The 26,705-nt window shown below is 47.0% G+C and overlaps 1 protein-coding gene across 6 annotated transcripts in view; it reads left to right on the forward strand.

The window, feature by feature from the left end:
- Positions 1 to 26,705, forward strand: part of EPB41L4B (erythrocyte membrane protein band 4.1 like 4B) — a 129,353-nt gene that overhangs the window by 95,505 nt on the left and 7,143 nt on the right. For 2 of the 6 annotated variants that reach the window (XM_041762623.1, XM_041762624.1), the window contains exons 18-24: positions 4,537 to 4,662; positions 5,471 to 5,538; positions 8,516 to 8,614; positions 14,548 to 14,734; positions 17,286 to 17,363; positions 23,465 to 23,581; positions 26,506 to 26,574. In XM_041762623.1, coding sequence (XP_041618557.1) covers positions 4,537 to 4,662; positions 5,471 to 5,538; positions 8,516 to 8,614; positions 14,548 to 14,734; positions 17,286 to 17,363; positions 23,465 to 23,581; positions 26,506 to 26,574 — 744 coding nt within the window. The remainder of the gene's footprint in view (positions 1 to 4,536; positions 4,663 to 5,470; positions 5,539 to 8,515; positions 8,615 to 14,547; positions 14,735 to 17,285; positions 17,364 to 23,464; positions 23,582 to 26,505; positions 26,575 to 26,705) is intronic. The other 4 variants (XM_041762625.1, XM_041762626.1, XM_041762628.1 and 1 more) reach the window with 2 other exon arrangements.

Here is a 26,705-nt window from a genome sequence, read left to right on the forward strand (position 1 = left end):
AAAAAGATGCTGGGAGCAAAACTCTCCTTTGGCTAGACCTGTTCTTATATCCAAATGAACAGCCTTATGAAAGCCAAAGTTTATCCTACAACTGGAGAATGTCAGTACAGGATTCAACCTACGATTTAGTTCAACTTTCTTACCACCTGAGATCAGAGGAAGGGAAATTACTTTCTCAAGGTCCCACAGCTGGGGCTGAATCATTGCATCCCTAACTCCCGGTCCAGTGCCTCTGCACTCCAACACGCCTCTTCATTTGCACACTAGAGTTTCTCAGCTGTGACACGACTGACATTTTGGGCTGTGCTTGTTGCGGAGGAACTGTCCTGTGCATTGTAGAATGTTTGACGACATCCCTGGATTTCACCCGCTGAATCTCCATCAGGCTTGACAGCCAACCTTGTCTCCAGACACTGTCACATATCCCCTAAAGGGCAACACCATCCCTAGTTGGGAACCAGTGTTTTACACATATTTTAATTTTTAAAATCCCCCAAAGCAGTGTCTTTCACTTGTGAATTGTTTCTTCCACTCTGATGCTTAGCTTTGCCCCTTTCTAAGAGGGCATAGGAAGTCGGAAGATCTGGCCCAGGAAGCTCTACCTCCTTATGCACACTGGTGAGCATGGAAAGGTTACACTTCCTCCCTGGGCTGTTCCCCCACCACAGCCAAACCTCTAGCCTACACCAGATTTCTAGGATTTCTCAGAGCACCCTCATTTCCTTTCATTCCCTCAAAGGGCAGCCTAAAGTCCCTTTGACAACATCAATGGCCCGCTCACCCTCTTTCTCTTCTGTATCTACCTCCCTGATGGCCAGCTGGAAAGAAGCCCTCCTGTAAAATAGCACTGACATTCACTCAATCCATGAATGCTTATTGAGCAGGTCTATACTAGGTGCCAGGGAACCAACCCAGTGTCTCACATACCGCCTGCACTGGTCTTCTTTCTCTTAGTCTGTTTTCAAACCTTTGTTCTGCAATCCACACAATAAATGGTTTCAACAGCCTTACCTAGAGTTTGGCAGAAACCAAAACTATTTTTGCAAGGAAATAAGCAGAAAGCAAGCAGCAGATTGCTCACAAGCTCTATGTAATTTGTAGTTGCCATGAATATCGGTGGGCCATCAACAGTAGTGGCTTGCTCTGGGTTAAGGTATATCTGAGACAACTGTGAGTTACTGAGCATTTTTTCTCCTTCACTTGAAGAGATACATCAGTGAGCAAGTGGGCTAAAGTGATGTCAGATAACTTTGAGTTTGTCCTAACACATAGGCAAAGGAGATTACTTCATGCTATAATTCTTTCTCCTTAATCAAACATTCTGTGCAACAGAACTCACAATTTTTTGTGACATCACAGTTGGCAACCAATGGCTTCAATGGCTTTCAGGGGTTTTTTCCAGTCTCAAGGATCAAGAATCCTCTGATTCTTCAAAGATTTGGTAAGTTCCTGTTCTCGATTTGGTGGTGAGGAGACCTTTCTGTTGCCTACGTCCAAAGTTGTGCCCGAAATTATCAGAGGAATTTAAATCTCACCAGATTTCAGTGTATAAACAATTTTATAAACAACTAAAAAAATGCATCTGATCATTTCTTTATCCCCAAATGACTTCCCCAAACAGATGGACTGTTTCCAAACGTAATCATCTCAAAGCCCACTTGTCATTCATTTGTATGTTTTAAAATCTGTATTTCAATATTGAATGATAAAGCATCTTTTCACAATTCAAATTGAATGCAAAACACAACACGTGGTCATGCAAAAGAGAGAAAGCAGCACATACTTGGAACCATCCTTCAGGCTAGAATGATGGACTCCTTGTAATCCAGATGTTTATCTCCTAGAGATGCCTTTGATGCAAACATATTTATAGAATGATAGTCAGATTTTCCAAGTTTTATATTGATCCTCACCTGAATCCATTCATAGAGCTGGCCAATAGCTCCTGCTCCGTCAGATAGAACAAGCCAGCTTTGATTTTATATCCAAAAAAGCAGTTTAAAAGAATTAAATTCAAAGGGAAAACCAATGTTGAATTCTCATTCTTTTCTCATTTTAGCAGCATTCACTTTTTCTAAAATAGATCTTCGGTCATTACCATCAGTATAACTATATCCCCTTAAGCAATTGTCAAAAACCTCAAGTGGGCTTTAGAGCCAATTTAATTCTTATATTCCAGCATATCATTCCAGAAAATTAAATCTAATTAAAAAATTAACTCTTCACACCCCAGTGAAAACACCCATGCTCGTGTTAAACAATTATCTTCATGTGGCAGGATTTCCAAACGTAAGATAAATTATCCTAGAGCTCTACTATCAGGCTCATCTTTCAAGATATATAGGTGGCTTGTTTTCAGGGGGATGCTGAGTCTTTTAGGATAATGATTCCAATCAAAGAGCCTGTTGTCTTTATACCCAATGCAATGGCTTAGGATTATTAGTAGTCTCATATCCGATGCTCTCTTTCAGTTGTGTTTTCTTTTCCAAACAAATAATTTAACATAAGAGTACCATTCCTATCTTGTTTTTTTCTCATTTGCTTATCACAGTATTCTTATGATGAAAGAAACTGAGATTCAGGGAGGTTAAGGGGATCCAGTATGGCTGAGTGGTCAAGATCTGTAGCCTTGGAGTCTCCTGATCCTGAGTGTGAATCGTGGCTCTTCTGTGTCCTTTCTGTGTGACCTTGGGCCAGTGACTTACCATCTCTCTGCTTTGTTTTTGTGATTCTATAAAATAGCAATAATGATCATATCTACTTTCAAATGAGATGGTTCAATGAGAGGAGCCCCTGAAATGTCCTTAGTCAGTGGCCACCCTACAATAAGCTCTCCATAAATATGAGCTTCTGGTATTGTTTTTCTTTTCATCCTCATCGTCGTCATCATTTTTGTTTTATGGTGCCAGGGAGGGAGAGAGCTGAGATTAAAATCCAGCTCTTCTGTCTCTGCTGATCTTGCTGTTACATGAAATTGCTTCGTTCTACTTGTTACACCAAATGCTCCTCGATGCATTTGGAGGTCCCGCTGGGAGACTGCCTTCTGTGCTCTCTTTTCTTTATTAAGTGATGTCAACCAGCCAATTGCCCTATACTTCCTCTAGGGCTTTCATAACGCTCCTGCTATGTGTACCAAGGTACTCAACTGGACTTTTGAATTAGCAAATGGGATTAATTTAGGAACTCACAGGATTTGAGGCCCTTAGCACATTTTGCTCTTGCACTGTACTAACATGCCACCTTGAGTCCTGCTATCACTAAGTTGACTTTTAGCATACAGTATTGTACCTTTCTTACTAAACACATCTTTTTTGATAGTAACTATATATCATTATCATCTTCTTTAGTAGGTATTTATTAAGTACCTGCTGTGTACGAAGCACCACATTAGCACTGGGATATGCAGTGACCACAATAGGCATGGCTGACATTAAGGTTTTATTCCCAGTGTGGTGTGTGTACCATCAAAGATGATTTCAGGTTATACACATAGATGAGTATTTTTTTAATAGTTGTTAATTATCATAATGTCTATTATAATAAATGTAATAGTCACAAAGCCTATGATTTCAAAGATATTATTGTTTAGGACACACTTAAAAGAGGTAGTCTCAGGATAATCCACCTTAACTAGATCATATAAATGATAGGTACATGTTGGGGCACCTGGATGGCTCAGTCTGTGCAGCATGTGATTCTTCATCTCAGGGTTGTGGGTTTGAGCCTCACATTGGGTGTAGAGATTACTTAAAAATAAAATCTTTAAAAATAAAATGAGGGATACCTGGGTGGTCCAGTGGTTGAGCATCTGCCTTCAGCTCAGGGCATGATCCCTGAGTCCCGGGATCAAGTCCCACATTGGGCTCCCCGCAGGGAGCCTGCTTCTCCCTCTGCCTGTGTCTCTGCCTCTCTGTCTGTGTGTGTCATGAATAAATAAATAAACTCTTTTTAAAAAATTAAAAAATAAAATGAATTATAGGTACATGTTTAGTTAGTACCTAGGAAATGGCAAAATAGTGAAGGCAGGGTACCAGATTGCTGACATCCGAGACTCTCTGCAATGAGGTGGCATAGATAGAAGTTTCTTGAGATTCGCAATTTGCAGCAAGATTTGCTGTAAGAATACCAATGACTATCTTGCAGTCTTTCCCCAACAAGTCACAGAATTGAGTCTTTCTGTGTAAGAGGTGGCAGTTATGGAGGGAACAACCCTGTGTTAAGGGATGGAAAACTCGAACCTTGCGTCCTGGAGCTGCTGCTAGCTCTCGCTGCAGAACTCCGGAAGAGCCTCTCCTGTTTGTCCCGTCACCCCGATGTCTGGCTCGGAGGTCCCCTAGTACATCCTCTCCCTGCTTCACAAGAGAATGAGAGCATGTGCTTGTGAATCCTTTGCAAAGAGTAGAAGCAGTGGCACCCACATAAAAAGTTGGGGGCACACTTGTGGTAAGACCGTGTTATTTGCAGTTATGCTTGATGGAAAGGTTAACGTAGGTGTTTTCTTTCCTCTTTGTTGACGATCTGTCGTGTGTGTCTCAGGCCGAGGAAAAAAAAGTTTCTGAGAAGACTCTTCAGACCCCACTTTTGCCTTCCCCTGTAGCCGATCACGTGAAGTGCAACATTTTGAAAGCCCAGTTGGAGAACGCATCCCGAGTGAGTGCGCAGGTACGTGGAGCTGGTGCATTCCTTCAACGTCACGTCCCAGATTTGCTTCCTGCCCTTCAGAAGCAGGAGGCACTCTAGGCCTGAGCTATGGTGTCTGACAGGGTCCAGCCAGGAGACAGGAGCCACACCTGTTATGTGAACAGAGATTTAAACACAGAGTTCTTCACTGGGAAAGTGTGCGGGCCAGCTCTGTAGGTTGTTGATGGGTTGAAGGCCACGGGCTGCTGCACTGACACCCCGTGTACCTTCAGCCGGCCTCACTGGCCGAGTGGGTGTCCCTTCCTCCCCCACCATTCTTTGTGGGACTCACCAGAGGGAGGAGGACAAGGCTTCTATCAAAATCGTATGACGTAACTCCTCCCAGGCTCGTTACACTGATATGAAAAGACAGATTCTAAATTCCTTTGTAAGCTGTAAGTGATATGTGAGCATGGAGCTGATTATTATTCTTGATCTACAATGTGAGGTGGGGGATTAAACTGTGGGTTTGACTTTTCCCACACTCTCCCTTTCCCATTCAAGCATGAGCTGGCACCTAGCAGGTGCTCAATAAATGTCTGAATGCAAGCATTGATTGCCTTTGAGTGATTAAGTGTTAATCCCCATGATGGGGAGTGACTCACGAAAACATTTTTTTCATGACTTATATAAACACCGGAGAAAATTTGTTATTGACGGAGTACTCAGTGAACTACCTCTCTGAGCTACCTTCCCATTTCTGGGATCCTTCAAACGTTGGAGCCTTGAGAACAGTTTTGGCCCTTAGAAGATTTTCCCTTTTGACTAACCTGCCTGTTTTCCCTAACAGGTCGGGAAAGAGGAATCAACGTTTATAAATATCAATAAGAAATCCAGTCTCCAGGATGCTAATGTAAGGTCTGTTGCTTCTTGTTTGACTGGGGAAACGATACCCTGTGCCATCAGTGTTATCCTCGAAACATGACTCACAAGGGCATTTGCTAATAAACTCAGAGAGGAAAAAAAGAAAATTGCAAAGCATGTCAGTACGAAGAGATAGAAAAAGACTGGCTTAAAACAACTCAAGTCTCAAAAATGCTGCTTATTCTCGGTTTTCTTATTTCTAACTGCCGTGCTAACAAAGAAATCACTTTGAGTTGCTTCTCAAGGATACAGATAAGACCTTGTCATTCCCCTGCTTGACATCCTTTCTTTAAAGACTCTGCTCTGCTTTCGGAGTGGAGTCCAGACTTCTCCACAGAGCACGGGAGACCCCTTCGCACAGGGCTTTTGCTCTCTGTCGCCATTCAGTTCATCACTCTTCCCTTGGCCATTGACGTACTCTCTGCAATGAGGTGGCATAGATAGAATGCCTGAGCTCCTTTCTGGTACTAGAACCACACATGTTCCTTTTTTTTTAAAATAAAGACTTTATTTATTTATTCATGAGAGACAGAGAGAGAGAGAGAGGCAGAGACACCGGCAGAGGGAGAAGCAGGCTCCATGTGGGGAGCCTGATGTGGGACTCGATCCCGGGTCCCCAGGATCACGCCCTGGGCTGTAAGGCAGCGCTAAACCGCTGAGCCACCCGGGCTGCCCACCACACATGTTCCTTAAAGCTTCCAGGCCACCACCACTTTAAATCCAGAGGAAAACCTTCCTCCTCTGATCTCACAGAGAGCAGACGCCCTTCCTCTCTTGCCCCAAGTAGGTAACAACCTGTAAATCATGGCAGTTCCACTGCCACCTTGGTCTGATAATACTGGCGGGGTATCACTAGGGTAGAGTTTCCTAGAATGGGTCCAAGGGTCACTGCAGCAGTATTGCATTAAAAACACAGACCTTTAGGGGTGCCTGGGTGGCTCCATTGGTTAAGCGTCAGACTCTTGATTTTGGCTGGGTTGTGATCTCAGGGTCATGAGATTGAGCCCCATATCAGTCTCCGAGCTCTGTGGGGAGTTGGCTTGAGATTCTCTCTCTCCCTCTTCCCCCTCCCCCGTACCACGTGCATGTGTACTCTCTCTCTCTCTCAAATAAGTAAATAAATCTTAAATACACACACACACACACATACACACACACAGACTCTTGGATCCTACCCCAGACCCTTCAGATGCTTTGGGGTAGGGTGGGGTGGGGTAGACAGGAACCAGAATTTCAGCAAGTACCCTGGGTGTTCCAGGAACTGCTACTCTGGGGGAATTCTTGATGTTAAAAATAAAACTGATACTTTTTCTATGTCACCTTTGATTCCTAATCCGTGTTCTCAGTATAAGGTTGTCTTACTCCAGCGAATGTACCCAGCTGCCTCCTGGAGTTTTCAAAATCTTAATTCATCCCTTCCCATCCTACTCCAGTAACCTGTTTGTCAATCTTGGTTAATGGCATTATTACCTACCCATTTTCCAGATCTGATGCCTGGGAGTCCTGGACTTTCCTCTTTCATCCCCTCATGAAATTGGTCACATGTCTTGCTAATTCGATATTCATATTTCCCCTCACATCTATCCTTTCCTCCTTCATGACCCTTATCCTTCATGACCCTTATCTACCACAAGCCTTCACCATCTCTCTGTCTGTATACCTACTACCACAGTCTCTAAAGATGCTCCCAGCATCTTTGAAGAGACTCCATCTCTTCACCAATACTCTCTTCTTTGCTCTAAGGGCTTTTCCAGAAAGCAAGCCTGACTATGCCATTCCCTTGCCTAAAACATTTAGTGACACCTTGACCTTCAGTGTAAACTCCTGAGTCTGAGGCCCCTCATGACCTGGTCCCTGCTTCCCCCTCTTGTGGAAATGCCTGGTTCCTCTGTTGAGCCCTCACCCACAGGAGGTTCCAGCACCTTGCATTCTGTAGCTCTCTACTCTGTCTTCCTTGGAAGTCTTCCCTCCGTCTGCCTAAGTGTAAACTCCTCCATGAAGCTTTCCAGATGCCAACCAGTCCACCCAAGTGAACTTATGTGCTCCCCTGGTTGAGCGTGAGTTCTTCCAGGGACTACGTTCAGTTGACTCTAGGGTCTTAGCTTGAGGAAATCATGAACCTAAGCTATGGTGACTCCAGTTTCTCTATTTGCTCTTCTTTCACATGTTTATTCAACAAATATTGATTAGGCACTGGCCACATGCCCATCATCATATTAGACACTAAATAGAAGAGGAAATGGGGGCTCAGAATTGTTCAGTGACTTGCCAGAAGTTCCTTGTTGAGGACCTCAACTTCTTTTGATGTCCTTAGGTCCCAGAAGGTAATTTCTGATTTGTTAAATGAAATTAGTCAAAACTGCTACAAAAACACGTGAAAGCTTTTTCTTAAAAATCACTGTTTTGATTGAGCCCATTGGTTATCTGGCATATTTCCTTGAGGAAATATAGAAGTGAAACAATTTTTACCATTTTCACATATACACAAAATTAAAATGTTATAGAACAAGTCTTAAAGGCCTTCTGATTATGCATTTTTCACATTAAATACTGTGTTTATATTTAAAAAATATATTCTGTGCTATATTTAAAATAACATAGCTACCAGATTACTTGGAAGTAAAAATGGGTTATCCACAGGCTTCTCTTTGCTCATTTTATTGGCAAAACCTGGGAATGAACCAAACCCTGGAGGTAGGTGTTTTGGGCAGGGAAGCTTTATGTTGTACCCCAATTATACTCAGTTCTTACTTGCTATATTTTCTTCCCTATGATTTTGGTTTTTGTTTTTGGATTTTCTATGACATATTTAAAAATTATATTTAATAAGTAGGGTGGAAAGGAGGAAAAATGGATATGTTGACCATCAATGTTATTAAGGGTTTAAAATAACTGAGAAAGCAGTTCCTACAGCCAAAACTAGACCATAAACTTTTCTGTTGGTGATGTTCTGTTTTTGGTATGTGTCTAGAAGTCCTATTCCTATACGTGTGGAAACTACCCAACCAGCAATGGAAAAGCCGGAAATCAAGCCTCCCCGAGTGAGGAAGTTAACAAGACAATACAGTTTGTGAGTTCTGTACTGCAAGTTTGTCAATTATAATCACAAAGTTGATGCTACATTTTCCATTATAAATGCTTCTTAGCCTCTCACACCATTTCCAAAGAGCCATCCCCCAAAATATAGTTTGTTTCCAACTTAGGTTATAATGGTACTAGACTTTTCTCCCTAAAAACATTACATGGTTGGCATATGTATTGATCATTGATTGCTGTGTAATGAATTACTCTGAAATTAGTGGTTTTAAATAGTCTGCATCTATTACCTCACAGTTTATATGAGTTCAAAGTCTGGGCATGGCTTAGTTGGATCTGTTGTGTCAGGGTCTCTTAACATTCGAGGTGTGGGCAAAGGCTGTGGTCTCATCTGAAGGCTTATTCTTGCAGATTGGGACAGGATTTGGTTCTTGCCGGCTGTTGTCTGGAGGTCATCCTCATTTCCTAGCCATGTAGACCTCTCTAGCTTTCCCCATCAGAGAAAGTACACAAGAAGAGCCAGAGAGAACTCTTGCAAGGCAAAAGTCACAGCCTTTTGTGACCTAATCACAATGACATCCCATTATTTTTGCCATATTCTTTTTTTTATTTTTTTATTTTATTTTTTATTTTTGCCATATTCCATTCATTAGAAGCAAGTCACTAGGGCCAGCCCATACTCAAGGGTCATGGATTACACAGGGGCATGAAAACCAGGATGGGGAATCATGAGAAACCATATTGAAAACTACCTCTATTCCATAATTGTGAAATGGTAGCGTTGTCTGCAAACAGAACGAAAACTAATCACTGAGCTGTATGAGATCTATGGGAGGAGTCATATCCCAAAGTATCCCAGAACCACCAGGGCCTGTCCAGTTTTGTTCGGATTAACAAAAATTTATTGGCTACCATTTGCACAGCGTTGTTTCAGGCTGTTCTAGGAAGAACAAAATGACTTTGACTGTTCCCATCTGAGGGGTCACAATTTATTGGAGGGAGAGACAGATTGTAAATAATTACAATCCAAAGAAGACAGGCAACTGCTGTAATAAGAGTAGTAGTGTTTTAGTAAGAGTAGTAGTGCTAATCACAATGGTAGTTCCATTTCTTGACCTTGGTGTAGCACTCTGCTGGGTGTGTAATTGGTCAGAGGGTTGCAGGGATATCTTTGGTTGCTGTGGAAACCATGCAGCTCTGGAGTCAGAAAGGCTTCTGGCAGAGTCCTGGCTAGTTTATTGCTCTAAACTCTTAGAGAAATTACTTTTTCAGCCTTTCTTTCCTTGTCTGTAAAATGGGTGACATACCTAGCCCTGAGGAATTTGGTGAGGGTTGACATGGGGTAATGCGAGTACAGCCCATAGCAAGGGACCTGGCCAGAAGATGAACTATCTCCCTTTCCTCTCTTCTCAAGGACATGAAAGCCTCTGAGAAAAGGTCAAGATTGGGGGGTACCCTGAGTGCAAAGTGTAGGCTGAGGAGGGTGACTCTGGATGCGCTCCTCAAACAGCCATCTCGAGCCTGCCACCTGCACCTGATGAAGAGGAAGACACAGCCACCTCCCACATCATTAGCCTTAATAGAAACTCTGGACAGTTAGAGCAGCTGTATTTCCTAGGAAAGCCAAAATGAGTAATTCAAATAATTAACGTCCTAATGGTTTCTGGGGGACAAATTAAACCAGAAAAAAATCTGCTCCCTTGAGGATAAAGCTGTCAGGATTAGACTTTCTTTTACATTTTGAAACTCCAAATGCTATTATCACCTATTTGGGATATGTAATCATGTTGGAAACAATGACTAATACGTGGCCTGGAAGGGAAGAAAATTTAACTCACTACAGTGGCTCTTTTAAGTAAACCCTTTTCAAACCTCTAACTTCATATATGTATCTCTTAAGTTGCCCCAAAGTATTTTGCTTCAAAAATCAAGGAATAGCAGCATTTTCTGCATTAGTAATGAAAGAAAAATTAATGGATGAGATTTTCCCAGGTTTAAGGTTTTGTGCCATAAAGATAGTTCTTCAGTTGCTGACACTAGTCACCACGTATTTTCTCATCTCTTCCAGTCATAGATATTGATAAGTTAATAAACACAATGTCAAGGAATATAGATGGAAAAAACTCAGATTTCCCATTTTATTTTTTAAAAGATTTTATTTATTTATTCATGATAGACAGAGAGAGAGAGAGAGAGAGAGGCAGAGACACAGGCAGAGGGAGAAGCAGGCTCCATGCCAGGAGCCCGACGGGGGACTCGATCCCGGGACTCTAAGATCACACCCTGGGCAAAGGCAGGCACCAAACCGCTGAGCCACCCAGGGATCCCCAGATTTCCCATTTTAAAAATATTTCTGCATTACTATTTTTGAAACACACACACACATACATACACACATACACACACAGCCCTTTTGGCTGTTGGGATATTCCGAGTTCCTAGACCGGCATGATCTGTATTTGGATTTTAGGGTTCCCCACCAAGAGCATCATGATGTTCAAATGCTCTGAACAAGTTTTCAAATTGATGTTTTTTTAAGATAATTTTAAAGATTTTATTTATTTATTCATGAGCGACACAGAGAGAGAGGCAGAGACACAGGCAGAGGGAGAAGCAGGCTCCATGCAGGGAGCCCGACGTGGGACTCGATCCCAGGACTCCAGGATCATGCCCTGGGCTGAAGGCAGACGCTCAACCGCTGAGCCACCCAGGCGTCCCCAAATTGATCCTTTTAAGGATATAAACAACTCAGCCATGTTCTTTCCTGGAAGTAATGACATAGCGAAGAAACGTGTGGCTGCTGTGTGTAGAGAAGAGAGAGACACAGAACTCTATGTAGAGTTTGAGGCAGGAAAGAGTGTCCTTCTTTGATACTAGCCAGGATGTTTAGAAAATGATGAGCGGCTTTATTTTCATCTAGAAATTTAACTTTACTATTTATTTAAACATAGTATAAAAGTCTGAAAATATTCTAAAGAGAAAAATATTGTAAGTCTGAAGAGAAAAGCTAACCATTTTCCTAGAATCATGCCATCAAAAATAACCTACGTTCACATTTAATGACTGTTGCTGTAGACATTTTTCACATATTGTTAAAATGGAAGGAAATCATTTCAAAGAAAATAATCCAACTATACACAAAATTGTCCTTATTAAATGATATTTCATGAATTTAACATGAATTTACCTCAGAAACTGGGGTTGAATTGAGAGACGCATTGTAGTTAGGCAGATTATCTCTGCCACAAAATCTGAGGTTATAAAAAGGTTATAAAAACCATCAAGAATCTGGAGTCTTTTTCAATTTTAGGCAGTGTCAGTTGACTTCCTGCTGTGAGAGATTAGCTATGGTTTTTTTTTTAATGGCCTATAATGTTAAACCACATAACTATGCTTTTAAGGTTATGATTTTCTTTTGTAATGAGGCAGAAAAGAATTTTAACCCCCATCTTCCACTTAACTGGCTGTGTCACCTTGAGCAAGTCGTGTCACAATCAGCCACTGACTAGCGTCTGCTTCTCTGAAGAGTGGAGATTATAATGCAGGGCTGGTGTAAAAATTATATGGGCAAATGCATGAGTTACTGATCTGATTAACTTCATCAGCATGGATCTACATATGTGGCATCTTATTCATTTTCCTACTTACTTGTTCCAGCCTCACCTGTCTCCTTCCTAAAACTAAGTCCTAAATCCTCCTCTTAAGGCTTTTCTGTCGACAGAATGATCCCAAGTCCCCCAGAAACTCCCTCGACGAGTCCCACCAGCTCAGTTGTATACCATGGCCACATTTTGCACAAGGCCATTGGCATGATGAGGCCCCTGTGAGGGACCCTGCTCAGGCCACATTGGTGCCCACTGTCCATGGAACTTTTATCTACACCTCTTGCTCAGCCACCATTTCTAAAACAGAACTCCTGGGATGCCTGGGTGGCTCAGTGGTTGAGCATCTCCCTTCAGTTCAGGGAGTCATCCTGGGTCAGGGGATCGAGTCCCACATAGGGCTCCTTATGGGGATCCTATGTCTCTGCCTCTCTGTGTTTCTCATGAATAAATAATATCTTTAAAAAATAAAAATAAAACATAAATAAAATATAACTCCTGTGCCGGGGTAGCTCTAGGAGTTCCACATGGAAGCCCCCTAGGAAACATGTATCAGGGTCCCTAAGACTACCCTCAAGTCTGATTATTCCCTGGAAGGACTTGCAAAACTCAGAAAAGCTGTTATCCTCATGGTCATGGCTTATTCCAGTGGAAGGATACAGATTAAAATCAGCAAAAGAAAAGACACAGAGTGGATAAGAAGCCTGGGCACACCAGCTTCCACTTGTCTTGTCCTGAGGAGTCACAGGGTCAGTGTTTAATTCTTCCAGCAACAACATGTGACAGCATATGTGAAGTAGTACCAAGCAGGGCAACTCACCGGAGCCTTGGTATCCAGGCTTATTATTGGGGGTCAGTCACATAGTCATGGGACAGGTACCCAGTCTCCAACAACCAACCCCTAACCCCAAGATCAAATTGATATTAGTGTGAGCATATAGTGAAGACCTGTAATCAAAAGCAGGTTTTGTCTGCAGGTCTTCACTAGAAGTCACATTGCTAGCATAGACTATGTGGCATGGCCGAAGGTCAGGTATGCAGTGACACCCTTATCATGCAGATATGCCCAGGGCCCCGAGGTTCTCCCAGAAGCTCATCAGTGGCCAGAGGTTTGGAATGTGCCAAGTTAGAGCACCCCAGGCCTGCAGGGTCAGCCCTTTACTGCACAGGCGGCGTTCTGGTTGACATTAGGGGATCGAGGACTTGGCTTAATTTCTGTAAGTTTAAGAAGATACTGTCCATACTAAGAATGGCTGATTGATGGCACTGGTCTGTCCTGTGCCAGTATGAGCAGATTAACAGGGCGTCCTGCCTTAATATACTTGGTGGGAGGCCAAGCCTGCCCCACAAATCCAAGCCCTGGAAACAAACCCAGAATGCAACCCAGACTTCTCCATCGTGGTGACTTCCTGTCTAGTGTACTTTCGCACCTGCATCATCCCATTCCACCAGAGAGGTTCCAAGACCAGAGCTGTGAGGCCCCAGACAAACGTGCCCAGCTCCTTCCCTGTAACTATTTTGTCACACCAGAGGAACAGTTGTTATTAGGCCATGACAGGGGTGATTATACTTTTCACTCAGGGCAGTTGGTTCTTAAATGGCTTGTATTTACCCTCCTAAAGGAGGTCACTCCCTTGGTTTGGTGGCTCCTCAAAAAACTTCAGCATAGGACTACCATATGACCCAGCAATTCCACCTCAAGTGGAATCCCAATCCAAAGGAATTGAAAGCAAGATCTCAAACACATTAGTACATCAACAGGTGCATGGATAAACAAAGCATAGCCCATCAATGCAATGGAATATTATCCAGCCTTAAAAAGAAATGAAATTTTGGTGTATGGTGCAACATGGATGGGCCTTGGAAACATTATGGTAAGTCAGATTAACCAGATACAGAAGGACATATATTGTTTGATTCCACTAATATGAGGTCCCTAGAATAGTTAAATTCATCCAGACAGAAAGCAGAACAGCTGTTACCAGGGGCCTCAGGGAGAGGACACTGCAAGTTACTGTTCCATGGATACGGAGTTGCTTTTGGGGGTGATGAAAAAGTTTTGGGTGGAGATGGTGAGGATGGGCCCCCAACATTGTGAATGTACGCTTCCCAATGGAAAAGAAATTATAAATATTATGTATATCTTTCCATAATAAAGACAATCTTTTTAATCCCTTGGCAAATGCCAAAAAAAAAAAAAATTCAGCCCAAATTGGCTGTGGCAAAAATGTCACTGTCTTGCCTCCTGGAAGCTGGACATCTGGCAGACATCTGTTTGGGGAGCTCCCCCACCCCCTCCCGGCCCTCCCTCTGCTCCCCACAGCCTGTTTATTGTCGTAATGAGCAGAGCTTCATGTGCTTTTAGTAACCGCAGTGATGAAGATGACCTCCCTCCTGACCTGGCCGAGGCAGTAGGAGCGCCCACAGCCGCCGCCACAAACACCACCACGGCCACCACGCAAGTCTCAGCACCGCTGGTGTCCCCCAAGGGCCACAAACTCAGCTCGCCTCAGAACTCAGAAGGCAAGGGCCAGCTGTCCCCAGGGGCCAAGGTACGGGGGGGGGAAGCCCCAAGCGAGTAGCTGCACTTGCTAGGAATTCAGTATCAATTTAGTGCATGGCATCCCGCGTGCATTGAAACTTGGCGCAACCGTGTGCTCATAAAACAAGGGTGACAACCACCAGGGCAGGGGTTTTATATAACTCTCCCCAGAAGAAGACCTGTTTATGAGCCCCAAATGGTATCATAAAGGCTTTGCACACTGTACTTTAAGAGAAAATGGAAGAGATCTTTGAGGGCAATTTTGGGTTTAGAGTATCATCCCTATATAATCTTCACCGCACCATAAACATAGGAAACAAGAAATGGTTTTCCCTCATCGTGGAAAATTTGGAGGAGTAAAAACATGGAAGTGTCCCCGTCCCACTCCTTATATTGGATGGGCCCATGTGAATAGTTTGAAAATGAGCAATATTATTTTGACAGTTCGCAATTTCAGGAAGTCGCCAGCTGTGTGAATGGGCTGTGACAAAGGCCTTGCTCAAGGCATTTCTCTCGGTTTTCTCTGAGTGACCCTTAGCTATGGTCATTCTGCAGCAGTTGGTCTGAATACGTTCAAACCTATTGCTCTAGAGTAGATGGCAAGTCAGAGGCTGCTTGGTCTGTGGCTTCCGCTGAGGTGGGGGCCTTGAAGGCGAGAGCAGCCCCCAGACTCTGTTCCCAGCTGGTCCTTTCACACACTTGAGACGTGCAGGTACGCCGCAGACCTGTTTCCCCAAGCCTGTTTCCTTCCCCTAAAAATGGGAATAAGGTCTGCTTCCCTGCCCAGCTGATGGGGCAGCATCAGGTCCAGTGGAGGTGACATCTGGGCCAACTGGTCATGATTCCTAGTAGCCTCTAGGTAACAATGGGCCCGGCCGTATCTGTATCCTGCTTGACCGACTGGTCATTTACCAGCTCCCCTTGCCCAGGATCTTTGGGAATCCCTTTGTGGTGCTCAGCAGGAGATCCTGCTCAGGCCAGGGACCCCTCAGCCAGGGACCAGCCCAGACTGAGGCTCCCTGCTTTCCTGTAAATCACCTCCTGGTATGTTGAGCTAAGTTCCCCTGTCTTGTGCAGAGCCCCTCACACTGCTTTGTTCGAAGTATGAACATGGGTTCCTGTCATAAATTCTTCACCATGGTTAAAACCAAGCAAAAAAAAAAAAAAAAAAAAAGTATGAAACAAAGGAGAATTCAGTGGGGATGGGGATGTGGGTGGCATCCTACCAGAGGCCACAGGGCTCCCTCTCCTGGCCATCTCTCTCCTTAGGGCCCTGCTTGTGCCAAGTTGATGGGGGTTATTCTTTTTCCCCATAAAGGGCCTGTAGGCCTCCCATGCTGCTGAGACCCCAGGGCAAAAAGGGAAAAAAATGTTTTCCGAAAAACTGCATATGGGTTTCAGAGATACCTTCCTCCCACCATGAAGATCTTCCTCATTACTATGCAGTTGGCGTTTTTTGTTTTTTACTTTTTTTTTTTTTTAATTTTTTTTTTTAATTTTTATTTATGATAGTCACAGAGAGAGAGAGAGAGAGGCAGAGACACAGGCAGAGGGAGAAGCAGGCTCCATGCACCGGGAGCCCGACGTGGGATTCGATCCCGGGTCTCCAGGATCGCGCCCTGGGCCAAAGGCAGGCGCCAAACCGCTGCGCCACCCAGGGATCCCTGGTTTTTGTTTTTTAATTTTTAGGGGCGCCTGGGTGGCTCAGTTGGTTAACCATCTACTTTCAGTTCAGATCATGATGATCCCAGGGTCCTGGGATAGAGCCCCGCCTCTGGCTCTCTGCTCAGGAAGGAGTCTGCTTCTCCCTCTCCCTCTCCCTCTGCCGTTCCTCCTGCTTGTGTGCTCTCCCTCTCTGTCAAATAAATAAGTAAAATCTCTAAAAAAAAATTTGTTTTTAAAATAAACTCTGTGCCACACATGGAGCTTGAACTCATGACCCTGAAATCAAGAGTTGCATGCTCGACACCCCCTGGGCATGTGAGCTTAGCTCCTTGAGGGCTTGGCCCGCTAGATCCAGGATGGGATCTTTTCTCTATATATATTCAGAGGACTCTTTTTTAAAAAACATTTTTTTTAGATTTTATTTATTCATTTATTCATGAGAGACACACACAGAGAGAATGGCAGAGACACAGGCAGAGGGAGAAGCAGGCTCCATGCAGGGAGCCCGATGCGGGACTCGATCCCGGGTCTCCAGGATCATGCCCTGGGCTGAAGGCGGCGCTAAACCGCTGAGCCACCCGGGCTGCCCCTCAGAGGACTCTTTGAAGCATTTCCCCTCACAAAAGACCAAAGAACACTCAGAGCACTTAAAAGAAGTTGTTTGCACCTTTTTAAAAAAGGCGGTTCCCTAGCCTGCACACAGTTTCTACCCATTAAGGTTTCAGAAAACATTTGGGGTTTGGTTTCTATAATTTGCACACTGCTGGGCAAGCAAACAGTCTGGGGGATTGGCGCGGTCAGGGGCTCAGTGATGGAAAAAGTCTGTGTTTTCTGGGGACTTCCCTTGTTGGTCCAGAGTTGACACTGACCAGCAATATTTTTATCTGCCTTCCTAGAGTCCCTCTGACCGAGGAGGTGCCTTTACCTTGGAGCCAGGCGATCTCCTGATGGACTTCACAGAAGCTACTCCTCTGGTAAACTTCCCATTTTGCTAAAACCAGAAAAGCCACAGACCATAGAAACATCTTGGCAGTGGGACGGATGGACAGAGGTGGGCATCGCTGTTGGGAAGGCTCTTCCTCTTGTCCTGCTCACGGCCTGGAGGCTCAGGGATCAGCCTTCTTTGGGGGTTCAGGCACATGGGTCCCTTTACCTCCCAGAGCCCTCAAGGAGACTGTGCTCTTTTTCCCCTGAAAAGGGCGGCTACAGGGGTCCCACCCTGCCTGTCTGCTGCTTCCCCAGCGGGTTGGGATCCTTGGTGCTTGGGTCTTGGCTTTTTGGCTTCCTGGGCTGCTCCCTGCATGCCCACCCATGGGGCACCTTTCGCTGCTGCTTCCAACAATGTGCTCTGGTCCGAAGCACTGGCTCAAGGCCTCACTCCAGCTTTCCAAGGCCTCTCGTGCCCCCCTGCCCTGCCATCCTCCATCCTCTGCATACAGGTCTTCCCTTAGGGATGGTGGTCCTCATGAGACTCCTGCAGGCGAGAAACCCTTGCAGGGGAGAGAGCCCTGGACCAGGAGTCATGCAGGCCAGACCTGGCTCCAGTCTCTGCTCCTCTCCTTAGGAGCCTTGTCATGGGGTAAAGGATGCCATCGTTTGCCGTATCTGCCTAAGAGTGTCTTAATGATCACATGAGACAGAGAAAGCCCTCGAAGAACAGAAAAGCACCATAAATGTGTGTGAGATATTATGAATAGCATTAGGTGACACAGGCAAACTTGGATGCACCTTTGGCTGATACCCAAGTGAATCTCAGCATAGATCATGGTCCGCAAATGTGGAATGTGAGTCAAAATGTGAACCAAATCAAAACCTACCTCCCGAGAACTCAACACAGAGTGGGTCGTGTGTGGGAGGCTCTGGGAGGGGACGGGGCAGCTGGAGGCTGGAGGGAAGTCAGGTTGATGGAGGGCCAGGCTTGACAGGAGAAGCCAGGAGTGGGAGTCGTTCAGGAAGGGCTCGCGGGAGAAGCAGGTGGTGGATAGGAAGGGTTTCTGGAAGGCTTTCAAAGAGGGGACGAATGGGCAGATTATGGTCTAGGCTTTAGGAGGGATCACCGTCCCTGCTTCAGCTGGCACAGGGCACTCATTTGTGATCTATGCAGCTGTACTTCTCGTCTGGAGAGTTGGTACCATCCGAGAGCTTCGAGTCAGCACGTGTAGATGAACAGCTGAGAACGGACAGTGGGCGAGCCGGCCTGCTCCGGGAACGTTGGGGGTTACTCCCTCCTCGTGTCAGAGAAAATGCAGCTGAGTTATCGATGGCCTTCTTGTTAGACAAATTGCCAAAATAGGATAACCCAGAAGCAGGGCCTTCTCTCATCAGCTTGTCATCCTTTTGCACGGATGGGGAAACTGAGTCCCCAGGTGGGGATGGGGCCAGAGCCCAGGTGTTCCAGTTCCTACTCTGCTGCCCTTTGCATCACCAGATTGGGCTGAATGGGGCATCTGGATTTCAGAGACTCGCCACTTTGGGGTAGAGCAGTGCCTGGAAGAGGGGCTGTATTTAAAGCACTCCTCAGACTGAGAACACAGAATAAGGTGTGTGGGACGGGACAGCAAGTTAAACAGCCTGGGCCTGGTGCTACGTCAGGATCCCAACTGAGTGTCCCAGTGGAGGCCTTACACCCTAGGAGGGCCAAGGGGGGGTTGGGGTGCGGCTAGAAGCCAGGGCAGCAGTCTGAGGACATCGGTCTAGCTGGAGGGCAGCAAACCCCAAAGGGACCTGAGGCACAATGTGAGGGCCTACGGAGGCAGAAGGGGGAGAAAGCTGAGTTCCTGGACCCATGCTGAAGAAAACACACTGGGCAGGAATAGGAGGCAGTGGAGGAAGATTGCTCTCTGAGTTAGGCTTGAGCAATTTCCAGAATGTGGAGGCATGCTGCAGGTAATGCCATCTAAGAGCCTATAGGAACTGCTACTTTTGTGGGACCCAGTGCTTTAGCCTGTCTGGGGGCCACTGAGCAAAAGAAGGCTTCATAGCATGGGGGTTTTGAAGTATGAATAGGAGTTTGCCAGATGGAGGAAATGGACCAAAGCATCTTATGCCAAGGGTGCAGCATGAACAAAATACTGAGTCTTTATTAAAGGTTCTGGCAGACCTGAGAAACTCGGGGTAGTTTGTAAAAATATATCTTACGTGGCTCTGACAGGATCAGTAGGATTTCCTGAAAACACATTGTGTTGCCGATCCAGAGGGAAGATTTCATTGTCCCGTCTTTATCTTTGAACGTTAATGGTCTGATAATAGAAAGGAAGTGGCATCTGTGTGGGACCCAGAGGTCACCTGATCTGAGGTGCCAGTGCCTCTGCTTGTACCCCCCCTGGCCACAGGGAACTCACTCCCTCTCTGAGGATACCTTGCCATCTCTGGGCTGCTCTGACTGAGCTCTGAAGAGGGGCCCAGGGTGCTGCACTGCCCGTGCACAGGGCAGCTGAGGTCCTCGTCCTGTAGTGGGACCTGGCTGCCCCCTTCACAGCTGGAGTGTGCTGTGAATATGTGATCTCAGGATGAAGCATCCTTTGTCTTGCTTGTGTGGCTTTGGGGTGGGAGTGCATGTCCATCCACGTACATGTTCACATGGAAGGTATGCAGGAGGGCTGGTGTTTTCATGAGACCCCACTCCATTTGGGGCTGTCCTTGGCATCACCAGCTCTGACCTTATGTCCCTCCAGACTCCTGTCTTCACCAATGCTGAGCGGTCCTGGAGAGGGAGGGGGCTCCAGCAGCCTTTTTCTCCTGTCAGGTCTTCTTACCTCCATGCTTCACCTGCTCCGCCTCGCATCATAGAAATGCAAGCAGCAGTCCTCTCTGTTCTTCTGGAGGAGAGGGTGGGGGCGTGGTGTCTCTGCCCCAGAGGACAGCGGAGGAGAGATGGATTTAGGGCCTGGGGCTGGGTGAGACTCCCAAAGCCACAGCACCACCCTGCTTCCTTGGGCCAGAGCTCGAAGGACAGCAGAGAGAGGATTGGGACGAGATTCTCTTGCCTTCATTCGGCGACATTCCATCAAGGCATTAGAAGTGCTGGTCTAACCCTTAGGCCTCCAATCCTGATGATCCAGTCTCTGTGTGAAGTGGTTTTCAAAGAAGCACAGTCCAAACAACCGAGAATAAGAGTAAGCTTCAGTCTTTAACTGGCATCTCTCAAAAAGCATCCAGGATTAAATTATCACCTCCCTGGTAACACTTCTCAAATCCCACTTCGCTTCCTTCTTAATTCTCTTGCACCCTGCGCGACTCCAAGGATTTTCATCCTCAAACTCTCCAAAAACACATTCTTTCCAGTGTGTCAGTCTTGCAACACTTTCTCCTCCTTTTTTCCCATGTCTTTTCTTCTTCAGTCCCCAACTCTTCCATTCTGTAGCTCCATTTAGCAATAGACGCCCTCCCACCTGTGTAGCTTGTTGCTTGCCGGGGCTGGAATCCGCGTCGCACACCTGACAGTCAGACTGGAGTTTCTAGCCGGGATGGGAGAAGTGGGGCGAGAGAGAGGATCGGGAGGGAAGAAAGCAAATAAGTGGAGACCCACTGTCCACGGTGGAAGGTGAGTCTGGGCACGTGCATGGGGTGTTCGTGTTGGCGGAGTAGAACGAGGACACCTTGCCCAGCTGCAAAGCGGAGGCACTCAGGACCCAGGTCTGTTCTGGGCCTGGGAATATTAGAGTTCACGTGCCAGGGAGGAGCCTGGCCTGGCCACAGGAAGGTTGTGTCGGACAAAGAAGTGGGCCCTGGGCCGGGTATCAGAAGAAGTGGTTTTCCATCTCTCTCAATAACGTATTTTTTATTTTGAATCTCATTCTATCGGGAAGGCTGAAGCTTGACCCCAAGTCAAATCAGGATGCCTCTTCCATCTTCCTGGGGAATCATCCATCTTCCCCAGGGCACAGGAAGATGGAGGGAAGTCTGTTTAGTTTGTGATGTCATCTGTTTGCTGATGCATCTGAGGCACCTCCTGCTTCCCTCGTGCCCCTTTTGGATGAGAGGCAGTCTCTGTCCTGCTGGGACGAGCATCCCTTGTCCTTCTGGACATGCCACACAGCCATCCATTCTGCCCCGGGACCTGCCACCTCCCCAGTTCCACCTGGGCAGAGGGACACTAGTCCCTCTCTGCTCTTCAGTCCCTGTGCCGGAGCCTGAGCCTGTGAAGGAGGGGCACAGGCCCCGCTGCTCACTACTTCCCAATGTCTACCGTCCTCACGTGCTCTCTGACTTGTCTCTCCAGTCCTCAAACTGGCAACTTCTTTGCTTATCTGAATGATAAAGAAGCCTTTCACATTTTCATCTTCATTTGTCTATGCCAGAAATCTTTCTGTTCCCCCAAAGAGTCAAGATTTTAAACCTCAAAAGCCAAGTAGCTTAGAAGAACTTAGGTGCCTGGATGTGGAAAAAAAAGAGCCAAGGAGAAGAGGAAATGCCGGGAGAAAAAAAAAATAAAATGGAATCTCAAAATTGTATTCTGTTACACGTGTTATCTTGTTTCCTGTTCGTTTACTAACAGATGCACATTTAGAAAGGTCATGAATGCGTGTGGGATGGATCAACATTTCTTCACCGTCAAAGTCCAATGCTGGGCAAAGCCTTAGGACATTCATCATAATCTTCAGCTAGGACACTGGTGGCTTGTACACATTATGGCATCCAAGCAATAGGGTCCATGTTTATGGATCATTTATGCCAGCTTTTATTTCCTTCAAAAAGCACACAGGAGTGCCTGCTTATCTGCAGAGGCAAAGGCCCTGTGGCCTGGGGTCCCTGATGTAGCTGATTCTGGCTGGGGCAGCGTTGAGAAGCGAGGCTGGAGGGCAGGCTGGAACCTGTTTCAATCAGGTTCAAATGCCAGCTTATGGAGGGTAGAAGGATCCCCCCCAAAGGCAGGAGAGAGCAGTGAGGGGGGGATTCTCAGGAGGCTGCTAAAACTTGGCGGCCGGTGGTTAGCACAACCTCGAATGTGCCTGAAGGATGGATGCAGAAGCGATCAACAAGAAGGTCTAGAACCACAGGCTTAGACTTCGCAGATGCCATTTTTCTGTATCTCCAGATCTGAGTAGTAAAGCAAGGTGGTCCCCCAGACGGTTGGAGACCCTGGTTGTGAAAGCCCTTTGGAAACTGTCCAGGCCGCGCCGGTTGTAGAGGCCGGCGTCAGATCAATTTGGAGACAGAAAAGGCGCCTGCAGTGGTCTTGATCATGTTTCAGTGAGACTTCCCCAGAGGCTACTTATGGTAGGATGGTACCTTATGGTACCCTTATGGTAGGATGTCCCCGGCTACTCAAGGAACTCTCTGGAACGCAGAGACGCGTGGACTTACTGTCTGGAGTGAATGGTCCCTCCTGAGGGACAGGCCACAGCATCCCGCGCAGCGGCCCCCGTCCGGGCCTCAGAGCATCCTCTCCTCACCATCCCGAGCCTCCCAGTGCAAGCTGTCGGCCGCTGCTGGTGCATGGCACTGTTCAGGGCTGGGGTGGGGAAGCCGTAGGACCCCAGGCCATCTGGCATTTTCTCACAATGCTCGATGCCTTCCAGCTAAAGCAGCAGGGGCCCTCAGTGGCGACACGAGGTGTCGAGGTGTCATGCGGCCTGGGCCAGAGGGCTGGGGGCCGGGTGGGGGGCGGTCAGGGCCAGTATGTTTCCTGCACCCAGAGGACAGATCCGAAAGTGCACCGAGCCGTGTCTCTCCTGGAGCACCTGTTGGCCCCCCGCTGAGCCCTGCACCCCCAGGTCTGGCAGGCCCGCCTCCCTAATTCGTCTGCGGCCTAGGCAGGTGCTCCAGGAAGCCGCCACTGGCCCTGCCTGCCAAGGCCCGGGAATGGGGTTTTTGTAGGGGTGGTTTTGCTCAGATAGTGGAGGAGACACCCGAGCACCAGAGAGGAGAGAAGGCGGGGAGAGGAGGGAGGAGGGGGCCCCAAAGCCCGCTGGCCAGAGGCTGGAAGCAGGCGGGGCGCAGGCTGGCTCCAGGGCAGCCTGGGGTTGACAGATCCTTCTTGCACTGTGCTGTCTTTCTCTCCTCCCCGCCCCCCCTCCCCTGCCTCCGCCCCCCTCTCCTCCGCCTCCCCCCTTCTCTCCTCCCCTCGGAGCAGGCCGAGCCAGCCAGCGCCCCCCACTGTGCCCACTCTCGCTGCTCTCCTCCACTCTCTCCCCTCATGAAGGAAGAGACCACTGGAGTTTGCATGCACCCTCCAATCAAAACGAGGCTGGTAGGTACCCTGGCAGGGAGAGGGGCCTGGCCAGGAGAGCTGAGGTGGGCAGGAGCCCCCAGGCGGCCTCCCCACCCGTGTGCATGGGCGCTAGACCTTCTGGAAGGGCCCGGCTGACAGGTGCTCTGACTCCTGGGATGGATGACACAGTTTGGCCAAGTTAGACCCCACAGGCTGCGGTCCATCCTGCCCTTTGTCTATAGGTCTCGAGGACCAGGAAGCATTTGTTTTCCTAAAGTTCTGATGAGCAGAGATGCTTTTCCAAGAAAGAAAAGAAAAGAAAGAAAAGAAGGAAGGAAGGAAGGAAGGAAGGAAGGAAGGAAGGAAGGAAGGAAGGAAGGAAAAAAGAAAGAAAGAGAAAGAAAGAGAGAGAGAGAGAGAGAAGCTGCCTTTCTACTGCAAATAAAAACTTTTTTTTAAAGGTTTTATTTATTGATTCATGAGAGACGCGGAGAGAGGCAGAGACACAGGCAGAGGGAGAAGCAGGCTCCATGCAGGGAGCCTGATGCGGGACTCAATCCTGGGACTCTGGGATCACGCCCTGAGCCAAAGGCAGATGCTCAACCACTGAGCCAACCAGGCGCCCCAAAACTTTTTTTTAAGGTTTTTTTTTATTTATGCAGGAGAGTCACACACACAGAGAGAGGCAGAGACACAGGCAGAGGGAGAAGCAGGCTCCTGGTGGGGAGCCCAATGGGGAACTTGATCCCGGGGGTCCCGGGATCACACCCTGAGTGGTAGGCAGACACTCAACCACTGAGCCACCCAGGCATCCCTGAATGTAAAAACTTCATAAACTTGTCTTTCCCTGCTATGTTTCAAGGTAACAGGATGAGTGTTACATGACAACCTGGAAGGAATCACCCATCATCCCAGCCTGGCACAATGTTTTTGTTTTGTTTTGTTTTTTCCATTTGTGCGTGTTTCCTTCTAATAGCATTCGTATTCATTCATACTTTTACAAAGTGAAATCATAGTCTCCATATCATCTCCCGTTTTTTCTCTTTTCACTTAGTGGTGGACTGTCTCTACCTTGTTCTTGTTACTGCATTGTAAATGACCGTATTCCATCCAGTGACTGGTCTACCATTTACGTAGCAGATTCTTACGGCAGGACGCCTGCTTTATTTCCAGTGTGTCATTATTCGAGGGGACACAGATAGCTTTCGTGTCAGCTATTTTATTTTATTAGGCTAGACCCTGGGCCGGGTTCAATATTGTGACTTTGGCTTTGCTCCCTTTCTAAAGTGGTTCTACCAAGTGTCCGCACCATCGGAAGAGTGAATGTGCGTTGCTGCCGCCGAGCAACACAGAGTGTAACTGTTGGGATCGATTTTTTTTTTCTCATTTAGAGAAGATAGAGTATAATTCATTGAGGTTGCCGATATTCACATTTCTTTAATAGCAATAATAATAATAATAATAATAATAATAATAATAATAATACTTCTTTTCCCTTTGGCTTCGTGATGGTCTGAGAGTCCTATCTGTATGTTACTTTTCACTTTGCTCTTGGTCTCGGCACACACGCTGAACCGTGAGGTCGTGGGAGGAGAACGCACCATGGGGAGAAGCCCCCCCCCACCCCGCCTCTGGGTCTTCTCACTGCCTCACGGGCAGCCGCTATCAGCAATCTGAGCTGGCACCTGGGTCTTAAGGCAGTTTGGGGCCCATTCTGGGAATTTTGAGATGTTTAAAGAGACCAAAGAAATTTTGGGGAAGAGGAGCAGGGGTGGACTGCACATCTCTATGCACATTGCAAAGACACTGTCATGCTCTGAGTGGTTGAAAACTCCTCCACCCATTCAAGAAACCGCAGCAGATTTGGGTCTGTTGTGTTGTGCTCTTGCACATCTGCCTTAACCCCCATCAGAGTGACTCAAGAGCATAAAATAATTACCCTCGGGTCTGCAGACAAGCCCCCAGGGAGAGACACAAAAGCAGCTGCCCGTGGGCAGTGGTGGCCTCAGTGCCCGGGCTGCAGCCTGCTGGTGGCAGGTGGCCTAGTGTGCATTCACCAGCAGGTGTGCAGGCAGTTTCTGTGCCCTGGGGGCTGCAGGCAAAGCTAGTACCAGAGTCGTTAGATCCCTGGGCCTGCTGGCAGTCCTCTAGGCTGGTATAAAGAAATAAGCACACTCCATATTCCCTGAGGCCTCCAGAAGTCCAAAGACAAAATGACAAAAGAGAATGAAATAGAAGCAAAGGCTGTTTTCGGCCACTCACCACACCTGTGCTTACTTCCGACCAGCCCTGTGCCACAGCCACCCCCAGCACTGGGCACTTCTGATCACAAAGCCTTTTATCCCAAAGGCCACGGCCACAGGATTCTCATGCGCGTACAGGGGCCTCCCACTTCCCCAAGGTTTTTCCCTGTGGCCCACGATTTACAGGGAGTCCAACAACTGAAGGGAACAGACAGGAAATACTTGCTGGCCTAATTAGTGCAAAGCCTCCTGGTTCTCTGCCCACCGTCACAGACTGTGTCCCAGGATGTGGCCTGCCTCTAGCTGCCTCACAGCTGTGGGGAAGCCATCAGCAGCCACCCAGGCAGCTCTGGCCTGCCGCATTACACACCCTGACCATGGCCTTTATGGATCAGGCCACACATAGGGCCCAGTGTGTCTAGGAGACCCACACAACCTCCAGGGAAGGGAGTTCTGGGGACAGGTAAGCGTGGGTGGCCTGCACACACAGGACTGCAGCCTGTCAGCCCTGCTGGGTCCCAGCCCTACAGCACAAGGACCAGCACAGATACAACCTCGGGCCAAGAGGTCTCAGGGACCTTCTGTACGTTTCTTTATGCAAAGGACGAGGGCTCTGCGTGTGCTCCCCTGATCCTTCAATTCGGTTTTAAAAGCGCGCTGCCAAAGATTTCAAAACTTTTGTTTTCTTTTGTAACCCTCCTGTCTTTCTCTTTTTTGAAGATAAAAACATTCCCGGCTGATACAGTGACCCCATTTCCTGATGCTTTCAATACAGGGCCACAGTTCACCGTAAGTAGATTCAGAAAACAGGTCTATGTTCTAAAATGTTGTTTCTGTGCTTTTCTGTGGCATGCCAGACAGCACTGTCGACGGTTGGTTTTGTTTTTTTTAAGATTTATTTATTTCGAGGGAGTGTGGAG

The sequence above is a fragment of the Vulpes lagopus genome, chromosome 7 (assembly GCF_018345385.1).
Source record: "Vulpes lagopus strain Blue_001 chromosome 7, ASM1834538v1, whole genome shotgun sequence".
Lineage (NCBI taxonomy): Eukaryota > Metazoa > Chordata > Mammalia > Carnivora > Canidae > Vulpes > Vulpes lagopus.